We start from the raw sequence: 21,627 nt of genomic DNA on the forward strand, positions 1-21,627 counted from the left end.
GTTATGTGTCTGTAAGCACAGAGACACAGCAGCATGTCAAAATCTCACAAGCTCTTGGGTATCTTAATGTATATATGTGTGATGAGGGTTTGTGCTAAGATGTTGAATGGCTATCTGCAAAGACTGTGCATATTGGAATATCAGTTTGACAGTGTATCTGAGTGTGCTCCCCAATTTATTTTTATGTCTGACTAGTACAAGGAAGCAATTTTGGTTGTAAAGAATATAGTAAGAGATGCAGAGTTTGCATATCCATGATGAAGCATGGATAGAAAAATTACTTTTGTCAAGATTAGAGAAACACGTTGCCCGTATCACAGACAAAGGAGAAAAGCTGCTTGTCTGTTCAGGTTAAATCAGTATAGTACTGAGTGCATTACTGAGGGAATGTTATGTGAAAATGTTATTTAAAAGTATAGATCCCATGTGTAGCCTTCACATGTCTGTCACATACAGCTCCTATGCCAGACTAATGTGCACGTTTGCATATTTTCATACAGCAGCACATGTCTGTTCTGCGATGTTTTGCTTTGCCATCTGAGTGTGTATGACTGCATATTTTTAGTTGGAGAGCATGTGTAGAATGATTGGGATGTATATAGACCATTTTCATTTATTGGTTTATATTTTGCAGAACTGATCTTGCAAAGAATTTATTGCTATTGCTCAGTGGCAGAAGGTAACAATGAGAGATAGGTTATTTTGATGAAGATTTCCTAGTAATGTGACATATTTCTATCTGCCAGTTCCCTCTAGTGTCAGTAGTCAGCATCATCTCCTTAGAGTCTTTAAAGAATAGGAATTAATGCCATACTTTGTACCACCACTTGGTTTAAGGGATTTGAAAAAAGCCTGAATTTAAATTTTTAATTCTTACCAACAATTTTACATGAAATGTGAAAAAAAGCATGAGGGTAAGAGCTCTCACATTGTCTTTTATACCTCCATCTTCTGTGATCTGAAGAGAACAGCTTTGGTGAGTGTATCAGGATAGTTCAAACCCTGGATATATTTGCTGGTTGACTTCTCAAATAACAATGCCAGACGAGGTCAAATTCATGGGGGCCTATCATTTTTCCTGAGACAAAGACCACCATCTTAACCAAGAACTCTAGAAACTCAAGCTGCCCATGCTGAAGTCAAAATCCATCCACATATGTAGCAGAGCTGTTGTTCTTTCCAGTTCACAGTTAATTGTCTATCATAAATATATGAAGGACATTATTCATTAATGACAGGATGATGAATGTATCAGGATTCAGTTTGGGACTTTAGTTATTGGAGCACAAGTATGTCACTGCTTTTTGTGTATCCCAGCAGACAGGAAGACTGATTTGATGTTATTAGAGTTGGAGCTCTTTAATCAATATTTTTCTGAAATGGTCCAATGTTACAGCAGCTGTTATCCCACCAAGGTGCCTGTGGCTATTCTGAGCAGAGTGATTATAAGCTTGAAAGATTGTTGAGGTCAAAAGTTTTGCACACTCTAACAGATTAAGATAGTAAATTTTCTTCTTTTTCTTGTGCCATGTGGGTTTTGCAAACAAGTTGTATATTTCTCCACAGAATTCCAAAGTGGAGTATTAACTACAATCAATGTAGGGGCTTCAGTTGAGTTAATTGCTAAGGGAATCAGAAAGCAGTGATACTTTGAGAACCATAAAAATCAGTTCTATATGTCACACAGTCTTTTAAAAATCTTTAAAAATGTTTTGGATTTCAATATTTTTCCTATAATCACAGGGAAATGGCTGGCAAGAAGAAAGAAATTCCGTTTCAGGTATAAATCCTAATTACTTGAACAACTTTAGAAAGAAATAGATGATTTTTCTGCCTTTTTAGAATGTTAAAATGTTAATTAATTTTGTTTCAGACCACAATAACCAATCAAGAACAATGGGATGAAATGCTGCAGATAAAGGGTATAGTAGGTACCTACAGCTGATATTTTCTTTTTAATCTTTCATGGTCATATGTGCAGCTTTAATAGATACTCTACAAGATTAGCACCATATCTTTTAAAGAAAGGCGATATGAATATATATTTATAAAGATATATCATAAGTCATTGAACCATAAAATTCTTCCATTTGGAGAAGACTTTTAAGATCATATACTAAATTATGAATATGCAGTATCTTATATGATAAATACTCATCAAAATAATATTTATTTAAATATTATTTTTACATACTGCTGTACACCAGTGTTTAGAAAATACCTTTCCAATAGGGTATTCTCCATGGTAGGGAGTTGGATGCTTCTGTGTGTAAAATCTTTCACAGACTAAGTAATTATTGCAGCATTCTAGAGAGTGCATGTTCCATGACATGCACTATTCCCAGTTTTCAGTTCATTTAATCCAGTAACTGTCTCCTAGGTTTCCTAGGAACTGTTTTTTGGTAAAAGGAAAAAATTTGCATCAGGATCGTATCTACAGAGGGATAGTAATAGGCAAAGGCTCAGGGAGGTGAAAATCCTGTAGAATAAAGGTCTAGATAAGAATGAAAACCAACAGTGGTAAAGAAGAAGAGAAAATAAAAGGAAAAGTAATATGAGAGAAAAGTTGCTATTTGGATTAATAATCTCAAATAGTATTCTGAAGTAGGTTTCCAATGTCAAAAGTAATTGTATTAAAGAGTATGTATCCAATAATGTATCCGCTGAATCCATTGTTGCATTCCTGATACATTCATTGTCTAGAAGAGGACTGAAAGATCCATGTGAATGCTTTCTCAGTGCTGCTTCAGTGCAAACATAAAGGTCTCATTTTATAATTTCCTCAAATCATCTGTTTATAATTCCAAACTATTACATTTTAGTAATAGATGTGTATCAAGCTTGGTGTGGTCCTTGCAAAGCTGTGCAGAATTTATTGAAAAAACTAAGGATCGACTTTAGTGAAGACAATGTGCTACATTTTGCCGTGGTAAGGATACAAATACTCTGTGTGACTATCTTTACATTTTGATTTAAATATATCTTCTGATCTGCATATGCAGAGCTTTCATTTTACTGTCCTTATAGTGAGTTGCCATAATTTTGGCCTGGTTATTTTCCCTGCATATGTCCTCATAAGCCTTTGCTTAGAAGTAGATTAGAAATGGTAATATATATGTAAGAAGTTATAATAAAAAAGAGCTGATATCCCACAGCTTTTGTTTTCCTTGATAAAATTGCAGAAATATTCAAAAGCCAGACTATGTAACTTTTAGTTTTAAGTCTCCGCATTATGGACCATTGCATTTAAAGTTCTTACATCCCTGAAAAACTGTTGCATCTTTTTTGCAAATGTTACCTTTTCTTTCATATTTAAGAAAACAAAAAGGGGAAAATTTAATAAAATCACAAAACTGTAGTAATAAAAATATTTGTTTACAGTAGCAGTGTATATATATGAGTGTATTATACCCCCTATTTAAAGTAGATACATTTGTTTCAAAGACCCAGTTTATCCAAGTTATTGATCAAGTTCATCCTTTTTCACTCTAGTGAAAACTTAAAATTCCGTTATTAAAGAACTTTACAGAAAAAACATGAATTTTCTATAAATTAAAAAGGCAGAGAGTTATGTTCCAAGGCTATCTCATGTGCTTTCATACAGTTGACCACATTTCACAAAAAAATTAATACACTGGATAAGTTCTTCTATCAAGACTACATTGGCTACTTCTTCATTTACATATGTTTTTATAACCTACATGAGAAAATAGTATCAAGAGAAGATATTTTTCCATGATTAATTGCTGTAATATAAAGGGAGGACAATCCATGTTACCAAAACAGTTCTTTCTTCATCACTATAAGGACTGTTAGTTGTGTTTAGGACTGCAGTTTGAGTTAGCAACACCAAAGTATTTAAGAGTGGGGTTTTCCTGTGAGTGAGAAGGTTTTCTTTATGTATGCATACATACTTATGTAAGCAAATAATCTTTTTTGTCTGACTTCAGGCAGAAGCTGACAGCATTGAAATTCTGAAACCATTTAGGAAGAGCTGTGAACCTGTGTTTCTTTTTAGTGTTGTAAGTACATCACATCAATTTATTTTAAATGTGCTGCCTACTTCTGCCTTAACTTTTTAATAGATTTTAAAATAGATGTGAAGCTGTACAAATCCTATCTTTACATTTTATATTATGTAGGATGGTACTATCTGATGTTTTTTTGCATGAGCCATTTCCCATGCCTGAATCTGGTAGTTCTCAAGCACATTTTTGTTGTAGCTGTCACACAAACAGCCACGAAGAAATGCGGTAGTCACTGTTTTGGTAGTTAGTGAGAAATCCAGGTAACTTTCCCAGGTTTGTCTTACATAAAGTGCCTACATGTGGTTACACTGAAATGGTTATTTTATGCACACTTTTCATCATGGAAAGAGAGGTTTCATTTCCTGGCATTATAAGATTTTTAAGATAACAAATAAAATTGTGTTTTCATACTTGAGGAACTCTAGCAGTTAATCATATATTTATTATCTCTCACTGATGGTCACAGAAAGCTGGTTCTCCTAGGACACAGCTGTAGCACACTGTTCACTTAGGAAGAGATGGGGGTTATTTTATCTTGAGGGGGCCAGGACAAGAATTTCCATAAGCAAGGACCAAGGATATTCACACTTTCAGGACTCTTTCAGGTTTGAATCTGAATGCTGCCTACAAATTTCGGCAGTATTCTTGGTCACCATTAGCTTCACTATTTTGCACCAGAATGTGGTAGAGGATGCAGTAAAAAGTCACACAAGCACACACACAAAAAATACGGGAAACTCCATGTTACAGAAATTAAGAACAAATAAAATTCATATATGCATTTGCTTCCAACTGTATCATTAGTATTGAGCCTAGAAATAGACATGAAAAATTTGGTAAAGAAAGAAGTAAGGAATTAAATGCACAAAAGTTTCATTCTGAAATAATACACGCAGTCGTAGCTTTGGTATTCCCTCCAGTGGTCATGAGAAATAATCCTGTAGCTGGAAAAAATTAACAAGATATTGCATATTTCAAAAATTCAAGTAAATGTGCAAATTAAGTGATGAAAACTCACTAAGAGTGTTATTTTCTCTTCAACAGCATGGTAAAATTCTTGCAATGGTGAAAGGTGTAAATGCTCCTCTCATAACTAAGATAGTAACAGATTTAGTGCAAGAAGAGAGGGAAATTGCAGCTGGAGAGAAGGAACGTGCCGAGGTACTCACAAACCAGATACTTATGCATAAATGTATATTTTTATTACACTGTTTCTCTAAATGCCTATGATAGTGTTTAATTTTTCATATTTTTGTCCTAACAATAAAATTATATATATCATGTGCCTTTTTTTTTAGAAATCAAGTAAAATTATCTGGGTTCTAAGACACTTTTAAAGATCATCTAGCCCAACTCCTCTTGCCACAGGCAGTGTCACCTTTCACTAGATCAGTTTGCTCAAAGCCATGGGGATTGCTCTGCACCTAATGAATCCTGTTTGCTACAAAAAACAAAGGCCATTCAACAAGTTTATTTTATCACCTTTGACTCCTGACTTCCAGGTAACATGAGGACATAAGGACAGCTCAGTCTGACCTCAATAGCCTGCACTGTGAAAGATCCCACTGCTGGAATTCACAGTAGCAGCAGAGTCAGTCCTCCCCTGTTGCTTGTTCTCCTCAGAACTCCCAAATTCCCATAATGGTACTTTATATAAACTTCATAAATTTACAGATTAGACTGGCAATGTAAGAAATGGAGAGATGGACGAAATGCCACTAGCTCATAAATGTTTTTGTAATCTTTTTTCTTTCAGGACTAAGTATTTCTTATATATAACTTAGGAACTACATCATATGAAACAAAGACTTGGAAATAATAATGTCTTATTGCTTGCTTTGTTAAAAAGGCTATGAAAGAACTCCACTTAGAGTAAAAAGCTTTTTAGCAAACTGAAATTCAGTTAAGGAAAATCAGACTGACCAAATGTCCTTCTTAGAATTGCTTGTTTTCCAGAGTAACAAATCCATTTTTACATTAAGATTAATGTGTTGTAAAGATGTGACAGCTGTGTTTGATGACTTTGCTTTTGCACTGGTGATGCACTTTTACTCCATTGGCAATTACCTTAGGTAGAAGAAATAATTTTTCCTGAGGAAGGTTCATCAGAAGAGTCTGATGAGGAGGAAGGTAAATATATTTGATTTACTTTAGAAATGTTAACAGAAAGAAAAAGAACAAATGTCTTTTAATTAGTAATTTTCTATGTCTAGTACTAATAGACCTTCCTTTAGTTGCATTAATTAAATGCTATGATTGAGCTTTCTTCTGTAAGGAATTAATGTACTGGACTGTCATCATCAACATTTTCACCTCCACACTGGGAGCCTTCAGACTTTAGACAGAAGTGATATGTGCCAGGGAATTTTCCTGTGTAAAGTTAAGGCCTGAAAGTCACTTCTACACAGCCCCTGTGTGAGCTATGTACTTCTAAGGTGGAGTACTAATGGATGGGGCCAACCTGAGAGGATTGGAAGAATTAATCTGTGAAGCAATGGCATGCCTTCTCTCAGATTATTCTTTCACCAGATTAGATTTGATAACAGATTTAAAAAAGACTATAAATCCATAGTAGTAAGAGAAGCATGCAAAATAATAGAAAAACAATCACCATTCTGTTTAAAAGTCCTGTCTGTGATTTATGTCAGGTTTTTCATCTGCTGAGACCTACATATTTTCAATTTTTATTTTTATCTGTGGTTACTGGATGTTCCTACTGCTTCATCTATGCAGAGAATGCCATTCTACAATCCTGAGATGGAACAAACTCCTCCATCCTCTCCTCCTTCTTGATCTTACTTTTTTTTCCCCTCCCTGTGAAAGGCATTAGATCATAGTCATGGCATCCCTTTTCCTTCCTCTTCATGTTTTGTTTTTTTTTTGTTTTATTGTATTGTTCAACTGATATATTCCTGACCTCAGCTTTAGCCTATATTTTTTCTCATAAACCCTTTGAGACCTAGAAGTACAGTATTATCATTTAACAATTATCTACAGACTTCACACTAATCCCCATTATCATTTAACAATTATCTACAGACTTCACACTAATCCCCAAAATCTAAACATGACAGAAAGTCAGAAAACAGAGCTTTAGCTCAGGTTCAGCTTCAGCTTCATGTTAAGGGATCTCTCAGATACTGTAATACACTAACATTTGGCAGGAATATTTTCCTTAACACATGCAGTTGCTTAAGTGTTTGTAGTATTCGTAACAAGTAGTAGTCTGCTGTTTCCATTATCACCATCTTAAATTTTTCTACAGTTTTTGGGATCTGATTGAGTTACAGTCGAAAGTTTAACTGTAAACTTCAGGTCCAGTAAAGATGATTCCCTTTATTTTGATGAATGTATTACTTAGCACATTATTTTTTCCCTTTTTCAGAAGTACTCACTTATTCTGTTGGAATTATAAAACCTGATGATGTCTTAGCAGGACGTGTAGAAGAAATTAAAAAGAAGGTAGAGAGAATTTTTAAGTATTCATTTATTCTATTTATTTAAGAGGCACAATAGTAAAATGTAAGGTTAAGTAGATCCTAATTTATGCCCAGACTTTGGAACAGAATCTGATAAAGCTTCTCTGCTAAGGATAATAAAAGCATAATAATTTTTACCCGAAATAATATGACATTCAAATTTATACTATTGCTTTAATATTCTATGCCAGCAGAGGTTAGACATTGATTCATATTGCTTCTGTTATGAAAAAAAAAAAATAAAAAGCCTTACAACAATATATATCAAGACCAAATTAAAATAATTTTAATAAGTGTTGTGATAGGGATAGTGACCTTTGCAGGAAAGGGAATCAGAGTGCTATATAGGTTGTTTCTGCAATTACTCTACCTTAGCTGGAACAGAAGGAAGCTCAGTAAAGAAAAAAAAAAAAAAAAAAAAAAAGGCAGTGCTTGAAAAGAGTTTAGCTGGAGCAGCTGCTACTTGGCTCATGAGGTGTATTTTCCAACACTGGTTGCACAGTCAGCCTTTTTGGGGCAGGTTGAAAACACTCAGCAGCACCACAGGGGCTTTTACAGAGCAGAGTGCTGGTACACAGGTTAATATTGGTGTATCATCAGTACTGGGGCTGGGTACTGCCTTGGCTGTTAAAATATCAGTATATGGTACAAACCTCATACCAATGAACTGCGAACTTTGATGCAAGTCATATGTGTACATCTCTCACAAACGCTTGCATTTAGTTCAGTAACCTAGCTTAAAACAGAAAATTATAAAGTAGATTCAATTTCTCCTTATTTGCTGTTTCTAAAGCCAAGTAGTTTAGTCTAATACAACTGTCAACAAGAGCACATTTATGTGACTACTATGGTTACAATATAATTTATAATATCTTGCAAAATAAGTTGCATGTTAACCACTCACAGGGATCCAAAGTAATTTAATTAATGGGAAATAAAATGGATTACTAACTACTGAATGAATGTATTTCATACATTGAACTGCACTATATTTTTTCTCAAACATTAACTTAGGGGTATTGTAATCCTGAATTTAGTGAAGTGCTTTGAAGTTCAGTTTAGGCAAAGATAGTGGTTATATTTTGAATATTTCAGAGAATTTTAAATTTAACATAGCTTCCAAAACCAATCAATCTTTAGATTTACAATAACATATGATTTTGTATGTATCGATTTTCAAATGTCCCTAAGTAATAACTGAATAATTTCAGATTAAAGATGCAGGATTTGACATTAAAGCAGATGAGGAGAGAATGCTTACTGAAGAGCAAATCAGAGTATTTTATGCCCGGAAGAAAGAAGAGGTAAAAACAAACTAAAAACCTAAATGAAAGGAACAGGTACAACATATAATTGTTGCCAGATTTGCTTACAAATCTCTGTATGGTAAATTTTAAGTATATTGAAGAACTGAATTAATGTAGATTTAGTACATAAAAAAAAAAAAGTATTCTTTCTCCCTTTTCTTTCACTGACTCCTATAAATATCACTATGTAGCAGTCTAATATTCAAACCAAATTAAACTGACCTCCAATTAAATGTTAAAAGATTTAGGTCACCTTTCTGTTATCTAAATGTGTATGGTCCTTAGAAATTGAACTAAATCGATAACACTATTTATCAAAATAAAATTATACTGATTTTAAAACATGTTATGACAGGAGTAGTGACCTTTATAGGAAAGAAAATTAGAATGCTGTATAGCTTATTTCTGAAATTACTCAACCACAATTCAGCACTATTAGGTGCTGAAATGTGGCACAAACCCAAAATCCAGTGTCTTCTATGTGACACTGTATATATATTTTTACAACCAGAAAATAAGTGGCATTATATATCATATTTTTTATTTCTTTCCAGATTTTATCATGGGGTAGTTCTGGGAATAAACATGTGCACAGGCAGAGAGGGAAAGCATCTCAGCCAAAAATTTTTTTTTTGCCTTCTCCTATATTAGGGGACAAAAAGTAGCTAAAGACAGATATAAAGGTCAAGAAAAAAATTATACTAGGCTGTCCACCACTAAATGGCAACGATCTAGCAAACTAGCACATGGATATGGTCATATTTTCCAGCAGTGTGATAACTCAAATTAACTCTTCAGAAGGATCTGAGACAAAAAATGAAGTTCCTTAGCAAATATTTATACCTTCTGCTAGAAATGTAAGATAGACAGAGACAGGAATTCTATTAAAACAAACAGTTTGTTTGATTTTATTAGAGGGAGCAATGGAAGGGTTCACCTAATCTGAAGGAGAAGGGGGGAAGATGTTCCTGTGGCATTCCAAATGAATAAGAGTGAAATGAGAGGGTTCCTACTAAATTCAGAGAGAAAAAAGACAACTGATAGTAATCACTAGATGGCTGCACTGTGGTTTAGAAAGGAAGTAACAGGGAGATCTTGTAAGAAACCATGATAAACTCAGAGTCCTGCAATTCATAAGGGGGGAAATTATGTTTTTTAGCCTGACTTTGATGCATTTGTTCAATTCATGAAGAGTGGACCATGCCATGTTTTGATAATCACAAAAAAAGAATCAACTGATGCTATTCCTCAATGGATAGACCTACACAAAACAAGTGAGTCTGCTGAGCCTGAGGAGCCAATCAAGTAAGTACCAGTCAAAATGTGTATCTTTGATTCAGTCACATTGTTTAGAGCACACCATAAACCAAGGCATGTTCCTACAGACACAGACGTGTCCATGTGTGCAGGTCCAGGGAGCAGGAAGAGTTCATCATCTAATCCTTCACAGGACCACTAGTAGAGATGCAACCCTAGTTCTCATGGGAATTCAGAAGTTCCTTGCTTCCTAGTTAAAGATGACAAGCCAAGGTCATTGATGTCTTTGAACTCACCTTCAGTGGGTTCTCAGAACAATGGGAACAATGACACACTTCAAACCTGATGCAGTCCTTGCAATTCCAATTCACCCATGCCAGGGCACTGCCTGCACTGCCTGCACAGAAGGTTGCACTCATTCCCAAGTCTACCCCTATGTTCCTTGGGAAGCTGTAGATATGGCCCAGGGCAGACCAGGGCACACCTGAGGCATGCTCTTCTCCCTGAGAACACTGTAAAAGCCAGCAGAGAAGGGGAAGCATACTTGGGGTTTGGGTCCCCACCCTGCTCCAAGACACAAAAAAATTTGTAAGGATCAGATGTTCACAAACACATGTTCACATCCATGGTATCTTGAAATGTGTGTTTTTCTTCACTGCCAAGGGTTTGTAGAGAATTTTAAGGATGATAGTTGTATACACAGCCTCAGACAATAGAGTATTCACAAAAATACAAGTATCAGATCAAGTTTTATATTTAGACATTTACTTAAAGCAACATGAGCTTTGTCCGAAAATGAATTTGTTATAGTAATTGACATTTTTGTCGATGCCTGCTGCATCCCTTTCTGCACTAATTTAGTACAGTTGGAGAATACTACATTTCCTACAAGTAGCTAAGAGGGACTTTATTTACACAGCTAAACAAACAGGCAAGAAACAATGAGGAGTGTCTCTGTTATCAACTGCTCTATACTGCTATCATTTTTATAATCACACTGTACACAAATTAAGCACAAGACTTCTATTGATCATTCATTATACACTGTACACTTGTCAATAGTAATTCTATCTCATGAAACAGATAAACTATTTTGGATAAACTAGAGGGGCATTGTTAAAGCAGCCTGGTTGAGATTTCTCCTTCAGAGCACATGATCATGCACTTCTTGAGAAGAGTAATAATTCTCTTCTCAGAAATGTTACTTTACTCATTAATATGAATTTAATAAAAACTTAGTTTTGCATTCTATTCTTATCTTTTACTAAATTTTAATAAAGTACGTCTTCAAAAATTCAGCTTGTTAACATTAAGCTATGACTTAAATACTGTATTACTTCATGTTTCATCAGATTGCCAGGACTCAAGGAAACTGAGAGTCTGGTAAATTTATGTGATGTGCAAGACAGTATTGAAGATGCCAGCAGACAGCTTGCATTCTTTTTCCCAAACTTTAATATAAGTACAGCAAAACATCCCATTGAAAGGACTTTGGCCATAATTAGACCTACTCTCTTGAAGGAAAGGCGAAGTAAGTGTTAATAACTGTATTTTCTATCAAGGGTATATAAATACTCTCATAATTTGAATTTTGAATTATAAATTTTAACTCAATTAATGATATTTTTTAAAGTTATACTGTCTCTCCAGCATTAGGCCAGCAGTAATCCTTGTCTGGAATGAATTTTGAGGTTAATATTATTCATATATTGAGAATGCAAATGTCAATGATAATTTGTTCCTTTGGTTAATTTTTCAAGAAATTCTGCAGATGAAATATTTCTAGAAGACCTTTCAGAGAAGCTCATATTTTCAAATGTAGTATAGGGGACTATATTTCTCACCATAATAAAGTAGCTGATATTCCTGAATATCAGACTCAAGATAAATCAATGGCAAGGGGAAAAATATCCAGCCCAAGATGTTCTATGCTGCATGAGGCAGTGCTGCCCAAAGGCAGTTCTAAACAAACAGCATTTTTACAGATTAAGTTAAAAATCTACCCCATAACATGAAGCTTCATCCAAACAGGTTTACTTTTCTTTTCAGTCATATATTTACATTTCTCCTCGATTTCAGATAGTATTTTTATTTCTAAATTGAGAATCCCTGTACTTGAGCAATCTTATGTGCAGAGAACTGAAAGACTACAATTTTGATCTTTCCTTGTGAATTTATTTTCCTTATGGCTGTCTAGCATGTTGCTTAGAGCAGCAGTTCTGCAGTCATGTTATTACACATTAATTTTGTAGGTAATTTTGACTTGTGCCAAATACTGATGACTTACCCATGTGGTCTTGTAAGACTTAGTTAAATAAACATTTCACCTGTTCAAATTCCTTAGACCTTCTTTTGCTGGTAACAACATGTATCATATTTCTCAGTTAGGATTTCCTACTAAGGTTTTTTAAGCAAGAGAAAGCCTAAACACAATGAGGATCACTTTTCTGAGTGTCCAGGCAACTAGTGATGCCTCCTAGCAGTTCCTTTAAATTAGTTGCCTGTTCTTTAGTTAGGAAACAAATTCACCCATAAAAAATTTAACATTATCATCGAAAAGTCTGTGTCATTTCTCTACAAGTATGCAAATGAATGAATGGATGGCCATTTAGCATTATTTAAATATATTTAACAGAGTCCATCATTCAAAGGATACAGGATGATGGTTTCCAAATAGCAATGCAGAAAGAAATAATTCTATCTGAGGACCAAGTACGTACATTTTACAAAGAGCATGTAGATCAAGACTACTTCCCAGTCCTTCTAGAGCAAATGACCAGGTATGCTGAATGAAAAAGGAGCACGTAAATCAATAGAATCCATATAGAATCAGAAAAGAGTGAAATTTCCACATTAAATAATTGTTGAATCAGAGACAGAATGGTCTGGGTTGTAAGGGTTCATTATTGCTCATCTAGTCCCATCCCCCTGCCATGGGCAGGGATACCTTTCACCTGAATAGGTTGCTCAGAGCCCCATCCAACCTGGTGTTGAACACTTCCTGGATAATACATGGCTGCAAGATAGACGTGTCTAAAAGCTTAGTAAAAGACAAAATAGGAACAGATAACTGCAGACAATGGAACAACAAATAAAAAAATCAAGCCTTTAAAAGTTATGAGCTACTCCATATTGCATTATGTATGATATCTCAGTGGCCAAGTCCACTGATTTGAGTGAAAACAGCTTAGGTCTGCTCTGAAAATGCTGCATTTAGGTTGTCTGTAGGAGAGCTCTGAAATCTTCAACAAGGCCGTGTGCTGGATAACTTGGGGAAGAGAAACAAATCATGTTTGGATATTCTCTTCATATGAAGCTGGGACATGACTGAGGCATGATCAGTCTTCCTCTGTCTTGCCATTGTGACAAAACACGGTAACTTTGCAATTTAAATTCATATTTAAGCCCCATAAGCTTTTATCAGCCTGTACTTGTTTAAACTATCAGATCAGTTTTAAGGTTCCCCAATACTGGGGCTCATTTTCCTAGTCTGGGCTATATATAATCAAATTACTTTTTAAAATTTCCAAGAGTTTTTGGTCTTTTTTTTTTTTTTTTTTTTTTAATGCACTTTTCCCCATGTACAGTGGTCCAACACTTATATTGGCTCTGACAGGAGAAAATGCTGTGTCACACTGGAGAAGTTTACTAGGCCCAAAGATCCTTGAAGAGGCTAAGGAAAATCCAGAGAGGTAATAGTCACAGAAGTGAACCATTCTTCACAGCTTCCAATTTACCTTCACGTTTCTCATCGCATTCCACATTCCAACTAGTGTAACTATAGTGACACCATCTGGACACAGATATGCATTCATGCCATTTTTGAGCTTTTCTTGGAGGTAATAGTATATTACACATAGGAACCTCAGTATTTTTTGAGCTATAATGGCTGCTAAACAGAATTAAAATCTGAGTTTTAAAGAGTGCAGTGAAGTGAAAGGGGAACTCTTGAGTGAGAGAAAAAATGCTGGTCATACCGATTCTTAATAGCGGCGGAGGCGGGAGAGGGTGTCTTGAAATGCCACCATTATTTTTTCTTGAAATATCACTAAGATTCTCTTGTAGCTTATTGAAAACTTTGCATCAGTAGAATACTTTATTTGTGACTGTTTCCCCTACACAGATGATAAACAAACACCTTAGTTCTGCCTGCTTATCACATTGCTCTAGGAAACTGCAAAGGTATCCCCTCACCTGCTGCTGACAGAAGTGCCATTTCATTAATAAATAACTGGTACTTCTTGGAAATATAACAACACCAGTGTTGGGAGGGAGAGTGTTTATAGTTCAGATTTCCAGATCAACAGTAATTTATATTCCATGGGTTGAGGCTAATTATAGTTCAGAGCTCAAAATGGCTATGCTTTTAAGTAACCTCACTCTTTTAATGCCTCCTAGTTTGCGTGCACAGTATGCCATTGAAAATGTACCTATCAATCAGCTGCATGGCAGCTCTACACCCAGCGATGCTCAGAAGGAACTAGAGTTCTTCTTCCCTGAGGAACAAACCTTTGCATTAATCAAACCTGATGCTGCTAAGACTCATAAAGGTAAGGCACTTAGAAAGTATGGGCTATATCTAGTGATGTAATAATTTTTACAAAGGATTAGCAATGCACACTGCAGTAATCAAATGCATCAAATGCACACATCAAATGCATTCTTCTGACTCTCTGAAGTACATTTTCTGTGCAGAGAAATGCTTTTATACGGCTTGAATAATTCAGAGAGAGATCTCAAATGTGATGTTTCTTTTGCTTAAGCTGCCTATATGTCTTTCTTCACTGGAATAGTGGTGATTCAAAGAAAGAGAGTGCCTAACTAAGTTAAACTGCTTAAGGGCCAGGCACTTCTGCAGACTACCTGCCCAGCATCTTTATTAGTCAAAGGAGAGAGGCACTTGCCAAACTTGTATTACTTATTTCAGACAGGTATCTCTACTGACTCAAAAGGGGTCATTGCTCAGTTAGATGCATTCCCATCCTTGGTTTTACTCACTGTCAGTGTAAGGGAATAAGGAGGAAAAAAAATCAAAATAAAAAGAGCACTATGTAGAATTTAGAATCTTGTCTTAAGGACGTTTTGCTGCCACTCTTCAAAAATCCTCTACCTAGACCTCCTACTTAGCTTAGCATTATTCTATTCTGCCCTAACAAATTTCAGTAGTCTTTTTAATGTTAATTCATCATTGACATTTGTAAGTTTATCTTCCCCTCTTGTGAAAATACAGATTGATTTTGGCCAGCCAGCTGATGTTTGATACAGCATTACTACAGTCCACATTCTGCTAAATGTGAGAAATAACAGTGAATGCTATTGGCATAGTTTATTAAAATCTGGGTTTGATACGTGCATAAAGATGGGTAATGCAGTGAAAATGGTTTCTACCTATTTTACAGGACTGTTGAAGTGTTTCTTGTGTTGTCCATATTTGGTTTGATATTGTAAGAAGAATTCTAATAGCTATTGGTGATTTTTTTAGAAAAAGGCATCTAGTATTTTCTGAAATTTTTAAAGTTTGGGTGTTTAGGGTCTGCATTTTTTGCATCTAAACCATTTCAAATAAAAAATGAGCTTGTTTGTTATTTTCCTAGATGAAATTATGAAAAAAGTTAAAGAGGCTGGGTTTAGCATCTCAAAGGTAAAAGAACAAGCTTTAACTCGTGAAATGGCTGCACAATTTTACAAGGATCATGAAGGAAAACCCTTTTATGAAGAGTTGGTGAATTTTATGACACAGTAAGTGTCTTGGTTTACAGCACTGAGGTATGTAAGTAGACATCACACTTTCTACAGTGCCAACAAATCATGTTACACCATAACTGGAGCAAGGATTTTACAACCTGTCACTCTTTCTGGCAAGTTTAATGTCTTCTAGCACAGACTACTCTTCCTTTAAAAGGGAGATTTACAATTCTTTTCAAACTTATGGATAGTTTTATTTTGGATTTTATTTTCCCTAAAAAGGAACAGGTTTCCAATGGAATCCTTTTTCTTCTCATGCGGGACAAATATCTTACTCATAATAGTGTTAGGATAGCTGATAAAAACAGTATGTATTGTCTTGCTTCAGAAATTATTGGGTGAGAATGTCTTTTGGACAAGAAAATCCAATATCTGATCATCATAATCTCTTTGGCTTTCAAATATGGGACTTTTCCTTAAACAAAATACACAGAAACAAATTTTAATATTTAAGCAGTTTAATAAAATTAAGATAGTTCAATGCTTATTATAACCCTTCATGGTACCTCTGACATTAAATCTGAGGCTGCATCTCAGAAATCTCAGAATAGTGCAATTTTTTGTATTGATTTTACAGGGGTCCATCAGTGATAATGGTCTTATCAAAGGAAAATGCTGTGGAAGAATGGAGGAAACTAATGGGTCCAACCAATCCAGAAGAAGCAAAGAAGACCTCCCCTAAGTCAATTCGGGCTCAGTTTGCACATGATATTTTGTCTAATGCTGTTCATGGTTCATCTAATGTAGAACATGCAGAGAGAAGCATTCAGTTTGCATTTGGAGAGCTGGATGCAGACTAAACAATTCAGAGACCGTCTCTGAAAATTGATATTCATGTAATTAGATGGATTTGTCTATCCAACCACTATATTTAAGGCTACATAAACACACTTATTTTTCTTCAGTGTCCATCCAATTTTAGTTGGGCAGGTTTTGTTATCAGCTCTTCCATATTCCAAAACATAGCAATGTAACAAGTAACACCTGCTAGGAGTTTGACACTAGTAATGGTTTCTTTATTTATGCTTATATCATTTTAACAGATTTATGCATTTCCAATAGTTCCAGGATTCTAAAGTGTTTTGTGTATAGCTACCTTAAAATGAGCTAGGACAAGGGTCAAGGAAGGTAATTAAAACACTATTAATGGCACGTCCACTGGTGATGTGGCTCGAGTTCTGCAGTTCCAAATGTGAGCCAAATGGGGCTCCTCGGCCTGCTGGCCAACTGCATATGTGTGCATCCCTGGTGGGACTGTTCTGGGCTATTAAAGTCTATTGATTCCCTCAGGCCCCTGAAAGACATTTGTATTGTTTATTCATCCTTTTCCTAAATATCTTCTAAGGATTGCTGTCACAGATAGGATAATAAACTAACAGTTTGTTTCCAGTCCATTTTCTTAATTCAAATATATCAGAGGAACTAAAATATAAAGCCATCTCTTACATAACAGCTATTCTTGACATGCACCTCCTTGCCAAACTAGCGAGTTCATACCCTGTCCAGTCTAACTTGGCTGGCCTTCATGAAGAACACAAATATTATTCTGTAGCTGATGTAGTCTCACTTTTACTGTCTAAGTCTGTTGATGGTTGAGATTCTAAAGAATGGCATTCATTTAAAGCAATTTACTTACATAATTGATTTTAAGTGTGAAGTCTAGAAAGAAAGAAGTCCTTCTCATACTTTCTTTATTGTTCCCATTGTATTTAGTACAACTAGCTCTATAATGAGCTTCCTGACAAATATTTCTGCTGTGATGGGGCATTTGTTATTATAGACATTCCTACAGCAGAAGTTGGACTGAGCATTCTCCTGGTGGCCCATTTTCACCTACAGCTGCTTTACTGCCACAAACTCAGCTTGAGGTTTGCTAGCCTGTAGGAGGTTGTAATTAGTACAGAATTTCTATGTCGCCTCAGAGAGGTGAGTTCTGAGAAACATACTTCAGGATTCCTGTATGATCTTTGGCTTCTTTTTTACTTCAAAAACTCATTAAAACTGTTCTTCCTGGCATTATTTAAGCACTCTGGGTCTTTTGGATCATGGCATGCTGTACTTTAAACCAAGAAGCATTGATTGAGTAGTGCAATTTCACATACATCAAATCAGCTCATTTCCTCAGATCTTTGCTGGAGCTAATGGCTTCTCAGCCAGTGGGTCAAATACAAAGCTGAAAGTTTAGGAGCAGAAATGTTGAAAACAGCAAAGTGCTTTTATGTCTTATTAAGATTCCATAACATGTGTGGTGGAAGTTCACAATCAAAGAGCTTGATAAGTATCATACAGAGGTTATGAATACTGTGAATCACTTATTGCTTTGGTCTGAGAAATTTCAGTTTGCTGAGGGGGTACTGTAGCTCTACCTCTGCCTATTTAAGTATGGTGAAATTCTGTACACTGAGTTATTGCTCTTGCTGAACCATTATCCTCCATACTGCATCACATCACTCTTAAACAATATACCATTTCTGTCAGTTCGGTTTAACTACTGGATTTTGAATGATTTTCTCTATTTGGGGTTCCATATTTGGGGTGTCAATTACAATCCCTGCTATGTGCTTGGTTAAAGCAATCCAGTAAATTCCATTGAAATATTATGCATAGATCTATGACAGTTTTTTCTTCACGTTGCCTAAGTATCCAAACCCAAACAGAAATGTGGGAACATTTAATTTATTAATGCTCATTTCTTCTCCTAAATACATTCTTGATCCTAAAGTCTTCTATCAGCTTTGGAAAGGAGAAATTTAACAGATACATCTTAAAATACCAAACATAACTGTTTCATTCCGAAGATGAAGAGATTCAGATTTGTAAAGCTTTCATATCTTTGAGAAACAGAGTTTTGTACAATCATCAAAATATGCATTCAAAATAATGGCAATCAAAATACTGTCAGCATTTTAAGAGATTACTTCGTCTCTTTAAAAATTTAACTCACCCTGTAAGTATTGCACACATTATTTATACTGCCATCCACTCTACTTTGAAAATTATATTGCTGTGCTTTAGATATGGATTCAATTTTTAAGAATTTTAACATTTCTGGTGGGATCAGCAATCACTTGATTTATAGAGTTAGAAGGACTCTGTTCCAACATAAACTCCAAGGAGTCTCACAGATTAAAATCTTCCTGCAATTAAATTTACACAAAACTGCTGCATATAAAACTTACAGAAAGTCTGACTCTGTCTGTTTATCTCATATCTAAATGCCAGTTCAAAAGAGAATGTGGCCTTTACAACTGTTTATTTAGAAAACATCTTGTCATTCATCATAGAATTAGGTGGTGCAAAGATTTGATTATAATTCTTCCAAGACTAACAAAAGATAACATAATTATTCTTCTGATTTTTGTGCCAGCAGAAGAGAAATGGAACCACAGGGCATGTTTATTTGTACCACAGACCACATATTTCCTTGTTTAGGAACTTTAATGAAATCATAACCTGACACTAAAGACTATATTAAAGATCTGTTTCTGTTTAGAATGGTAAACAAGAGGGTTATAAATCTCAAAATACTGTTTTAGAATAATAAGTATGTCTGATTGTCCTGAGATTTTGTCCTGAATTACTACCTAAAAAAATAAGACAATTGGAGAAAAAGCTTTTTTTTTTTTTTTCCTGCCAAGAAGATGGAGTCAATCAGCTTGTGGCTCTGTACCACTTTTTTCCCTTTGCTCTGACTGCTGAATGAACTACACTGCAAGTCAGACCTTGCAAGTATCTGTTCAGTTTATCCACAGTTCTTTGTGAGCAAATGATTGGCTTTCTGGGTATCTTGCTCTGAGAATAAAAACTGAAGTTCTCTGAATATGTACAAATTATAAAGTTTTCATCATACTGTAACAACAAGGAATCAAAATACTTAGGGTGCTCTGTTTGGGGTATATCTTGGTTACTCTGATACAAGCGTTAGCCTTCTATCTGGATGTAGACTGCCTGATACATTTAAGGTACTTTTAGGGCTTGATGTTAATATCCCCATCTAGAGAAAAGGAGTGTTGCCCTCCCTTGCTTTATTCTCATTTCCATAGTGGTTTATCCACCGGCCTTTTGGCAGCAGCAGTAACCAATCTAATATTAATAGATTACCTGGAAGCCCTCACATTGACTGTATATCCAGCAAGCAAGTTTGAAATGCTGTTTTACATTCCAATAAGGCTGTTGTTTAATTTCAGAGATGCTACATAAAATATAGTATTAGCAGTTGAAATTCACTGCAGCTTTTCCAGAAAGCCTTGGCTAGCTCTAATCAGAAGTAATGCACTTCTGTAGAAATTAATTACTTACAACTTATTGGGAAGTGGGGGTATTTATAAATGAAAACATCATTTTGAATGTTTATTGACCCATATTGATGGATTATGTTTATTTACAAAATTAATTGTCACTGATGTAGCTTACCATAAAAACCTGGCTGAGGAAATGTTTCAAATGTGCATTTACATTCAACTGCTTAGCACAACCAAAAAGCCTGTGTCAGTTGTGCATAATTGAGTAAATATTTTTTCAGGTTTCATTCATTTGGAATCTAGGTTACAATTCTGGATAAAAGAATTTAAGAGCTGTTTGAGTATTTTGGACAGGAAAATCTTCTTTTTATTTGCTTAGGAAGTATTTCTCAGTCATATGCACTGACTGGACGAAAGTTGCAGCACTGAATTGAAGTGACCGGGTCATTCAAGTCTTGTGGAGGGAGGTTTATGGTTTTTAAAAATGTGTTTCATAAAACACAGTTCTGATTTGCGTTTACAGTGAGCTACTAAAATGGTGCCAATCATTCACAATTAGAGTAAATATTTTTTCAGGTTTCATTCTTTTGGAACTGAGGGTAGAACATTCAGTGAAAATACTGAATGGCACTTCTAACTAAACTGGGCACATGTGTTTGGGAGGTAGTAAGAAACTCACTAGAAGCATATGTTTGGTGTTCCAGGCAATTTTTATTTTATATTAAAAATTTGCCAAGCACCTCAGTAAGAAAGCAGTTGCAACACTGAGACAAAACCCATTTAACACTTCAAGAATTTGGTCTCTTATTTTTTTTCATCTTTAAGTAGTTACAGTAATTATATTCATCCATCAGCGAACTATTTGCCCCCCTTTGCTGAATAGAGGTTTCATGACTCCAGTGCTGGAGTGCACCAGCACAGCAATGGCTACACCTGGCCATGGATGTGTGTGACAAGAGGGGAGTCTGACCTTGAGCCACATGCCGGGGAGCAGAGGTGGGGACTGCACCCTCTGGGGAGGAATTTGCCTCTTCAAACAGCCCTCACTGCTCCAACACCTGTTTCGGGGAAGGGGAAGGGGAAGGGGAAGGGGAAGGGGAAGGGGAGGGGGAAGGGGAAGAGGAAGGGGAAGCTGGAGGGTGAGGATGTTCTGGGTCCGGATTCAGCTGGCAGTTGATGTCACAGGGAGTTAGTAATTGTAGGGGATTTTCAAATTGGAATGACTTGCATTAGTGTTAAATTGGGTTGACCCATGGCTTCTTAAAATATAGGAGAAAATGGGTTTGGAAAAACACTACTTTATTAATTTACCCCTTGTATGTCTGTTCTTTGTATTATGATATCCCTTCTTTTTGTTGCATTGCCTTTCCTTCTTCCATATTTTTACCATATCAGATTGAAAGTTAGTCAGCATAAAGTATACATTAAAATGTTAAGGAGTTTGCAAACAGCTGGTTCAGTGCATCCATATCTATTCCAGCATATTGGAATGGTCAATCTAATGACAGCAACTTGGAAGAATGGTGACAATTCTCTGGAGAAAATAATTTGTACATTTTTTCCTCTGACA

At 35.5% G+C, this 21,627-nt stretch overlaps 1 protein-coding gene across 1 annotated transcript; it reads left to right on the forward strand.

Annotated features, from left to right (window-relative positions):
• Window positions 1-577: 577 nt before the first annotated feature.
• On the forward strand, window positions 578-21,146 carry NME8 (NME/NM23 family member 8). The gene is made up of 16 exons (XM_030265199.4): window positions 578-679; window positions 1,744-1,780; window positions 1,874-1,931; window positions 2,823-2,929; window positions 3,951-4,022; window positions 5,073-5,189; window positions 6,101-6,158; window positions 7,414-7,490; window positions 8,719-8,811; window positions 9,974-10,119; window positions 11,424-11,602; window positions 12,707-12,851; window positions 13,659-13,763; window positions 14,470-14,621; window positions 15,666-15,810; window positions 16,394-21,146. Exons 2-16 carry the CDS (start codon window positions 1,748-1,750, stop codon window positions 16,614-16,616), a joined length of 1,710 nt encoding a protein of 569 aa, XP_030121059.2. The 5' UTR covers window positions 578-679; window positions 1,744-1,747; the 3' UTR covers window positions 16,617-21,146.
• Window positions 21,147-21,627: the final 481 nt, after the last annotated feature.

Source organism: Taeniopygia guttata, chromosome 2, assembly GCF_048771995.1.
Source record: "Taeniopygia guttata chromosome 2, bTaeGut7.mat, whole genome shotgun sequence".
In the NCBI taxonomy this organism is placed as follows: Eukaryota; Metazoa; Chordata; class Aves; order Passeriformes; family Estrildidae; genus Taeniopygia; species Taeniopygia guttata.

Coding starts and splice junctions, on each gene's coding strand:
- NME8 (XM_030265199.4), top strand. CDS start 1,748: ATGGCTGGCAAGAAGAAAGAAATTCCGTTTCAG. Junction 7,491..8,718: donor TAGAAGAAATTAAAAAGAAG/GTAGAGAGAATT, acceptor GAATAATTTCAG/ATTAAAGATGCAGGATTTGA. Junction 15,811..16,393: donor TTGGTGAATTTTATGACACA/GTAAGTGTCTTG, acceptor TTGATTTTACAG/GGGTCCATCAGTGATAATGG.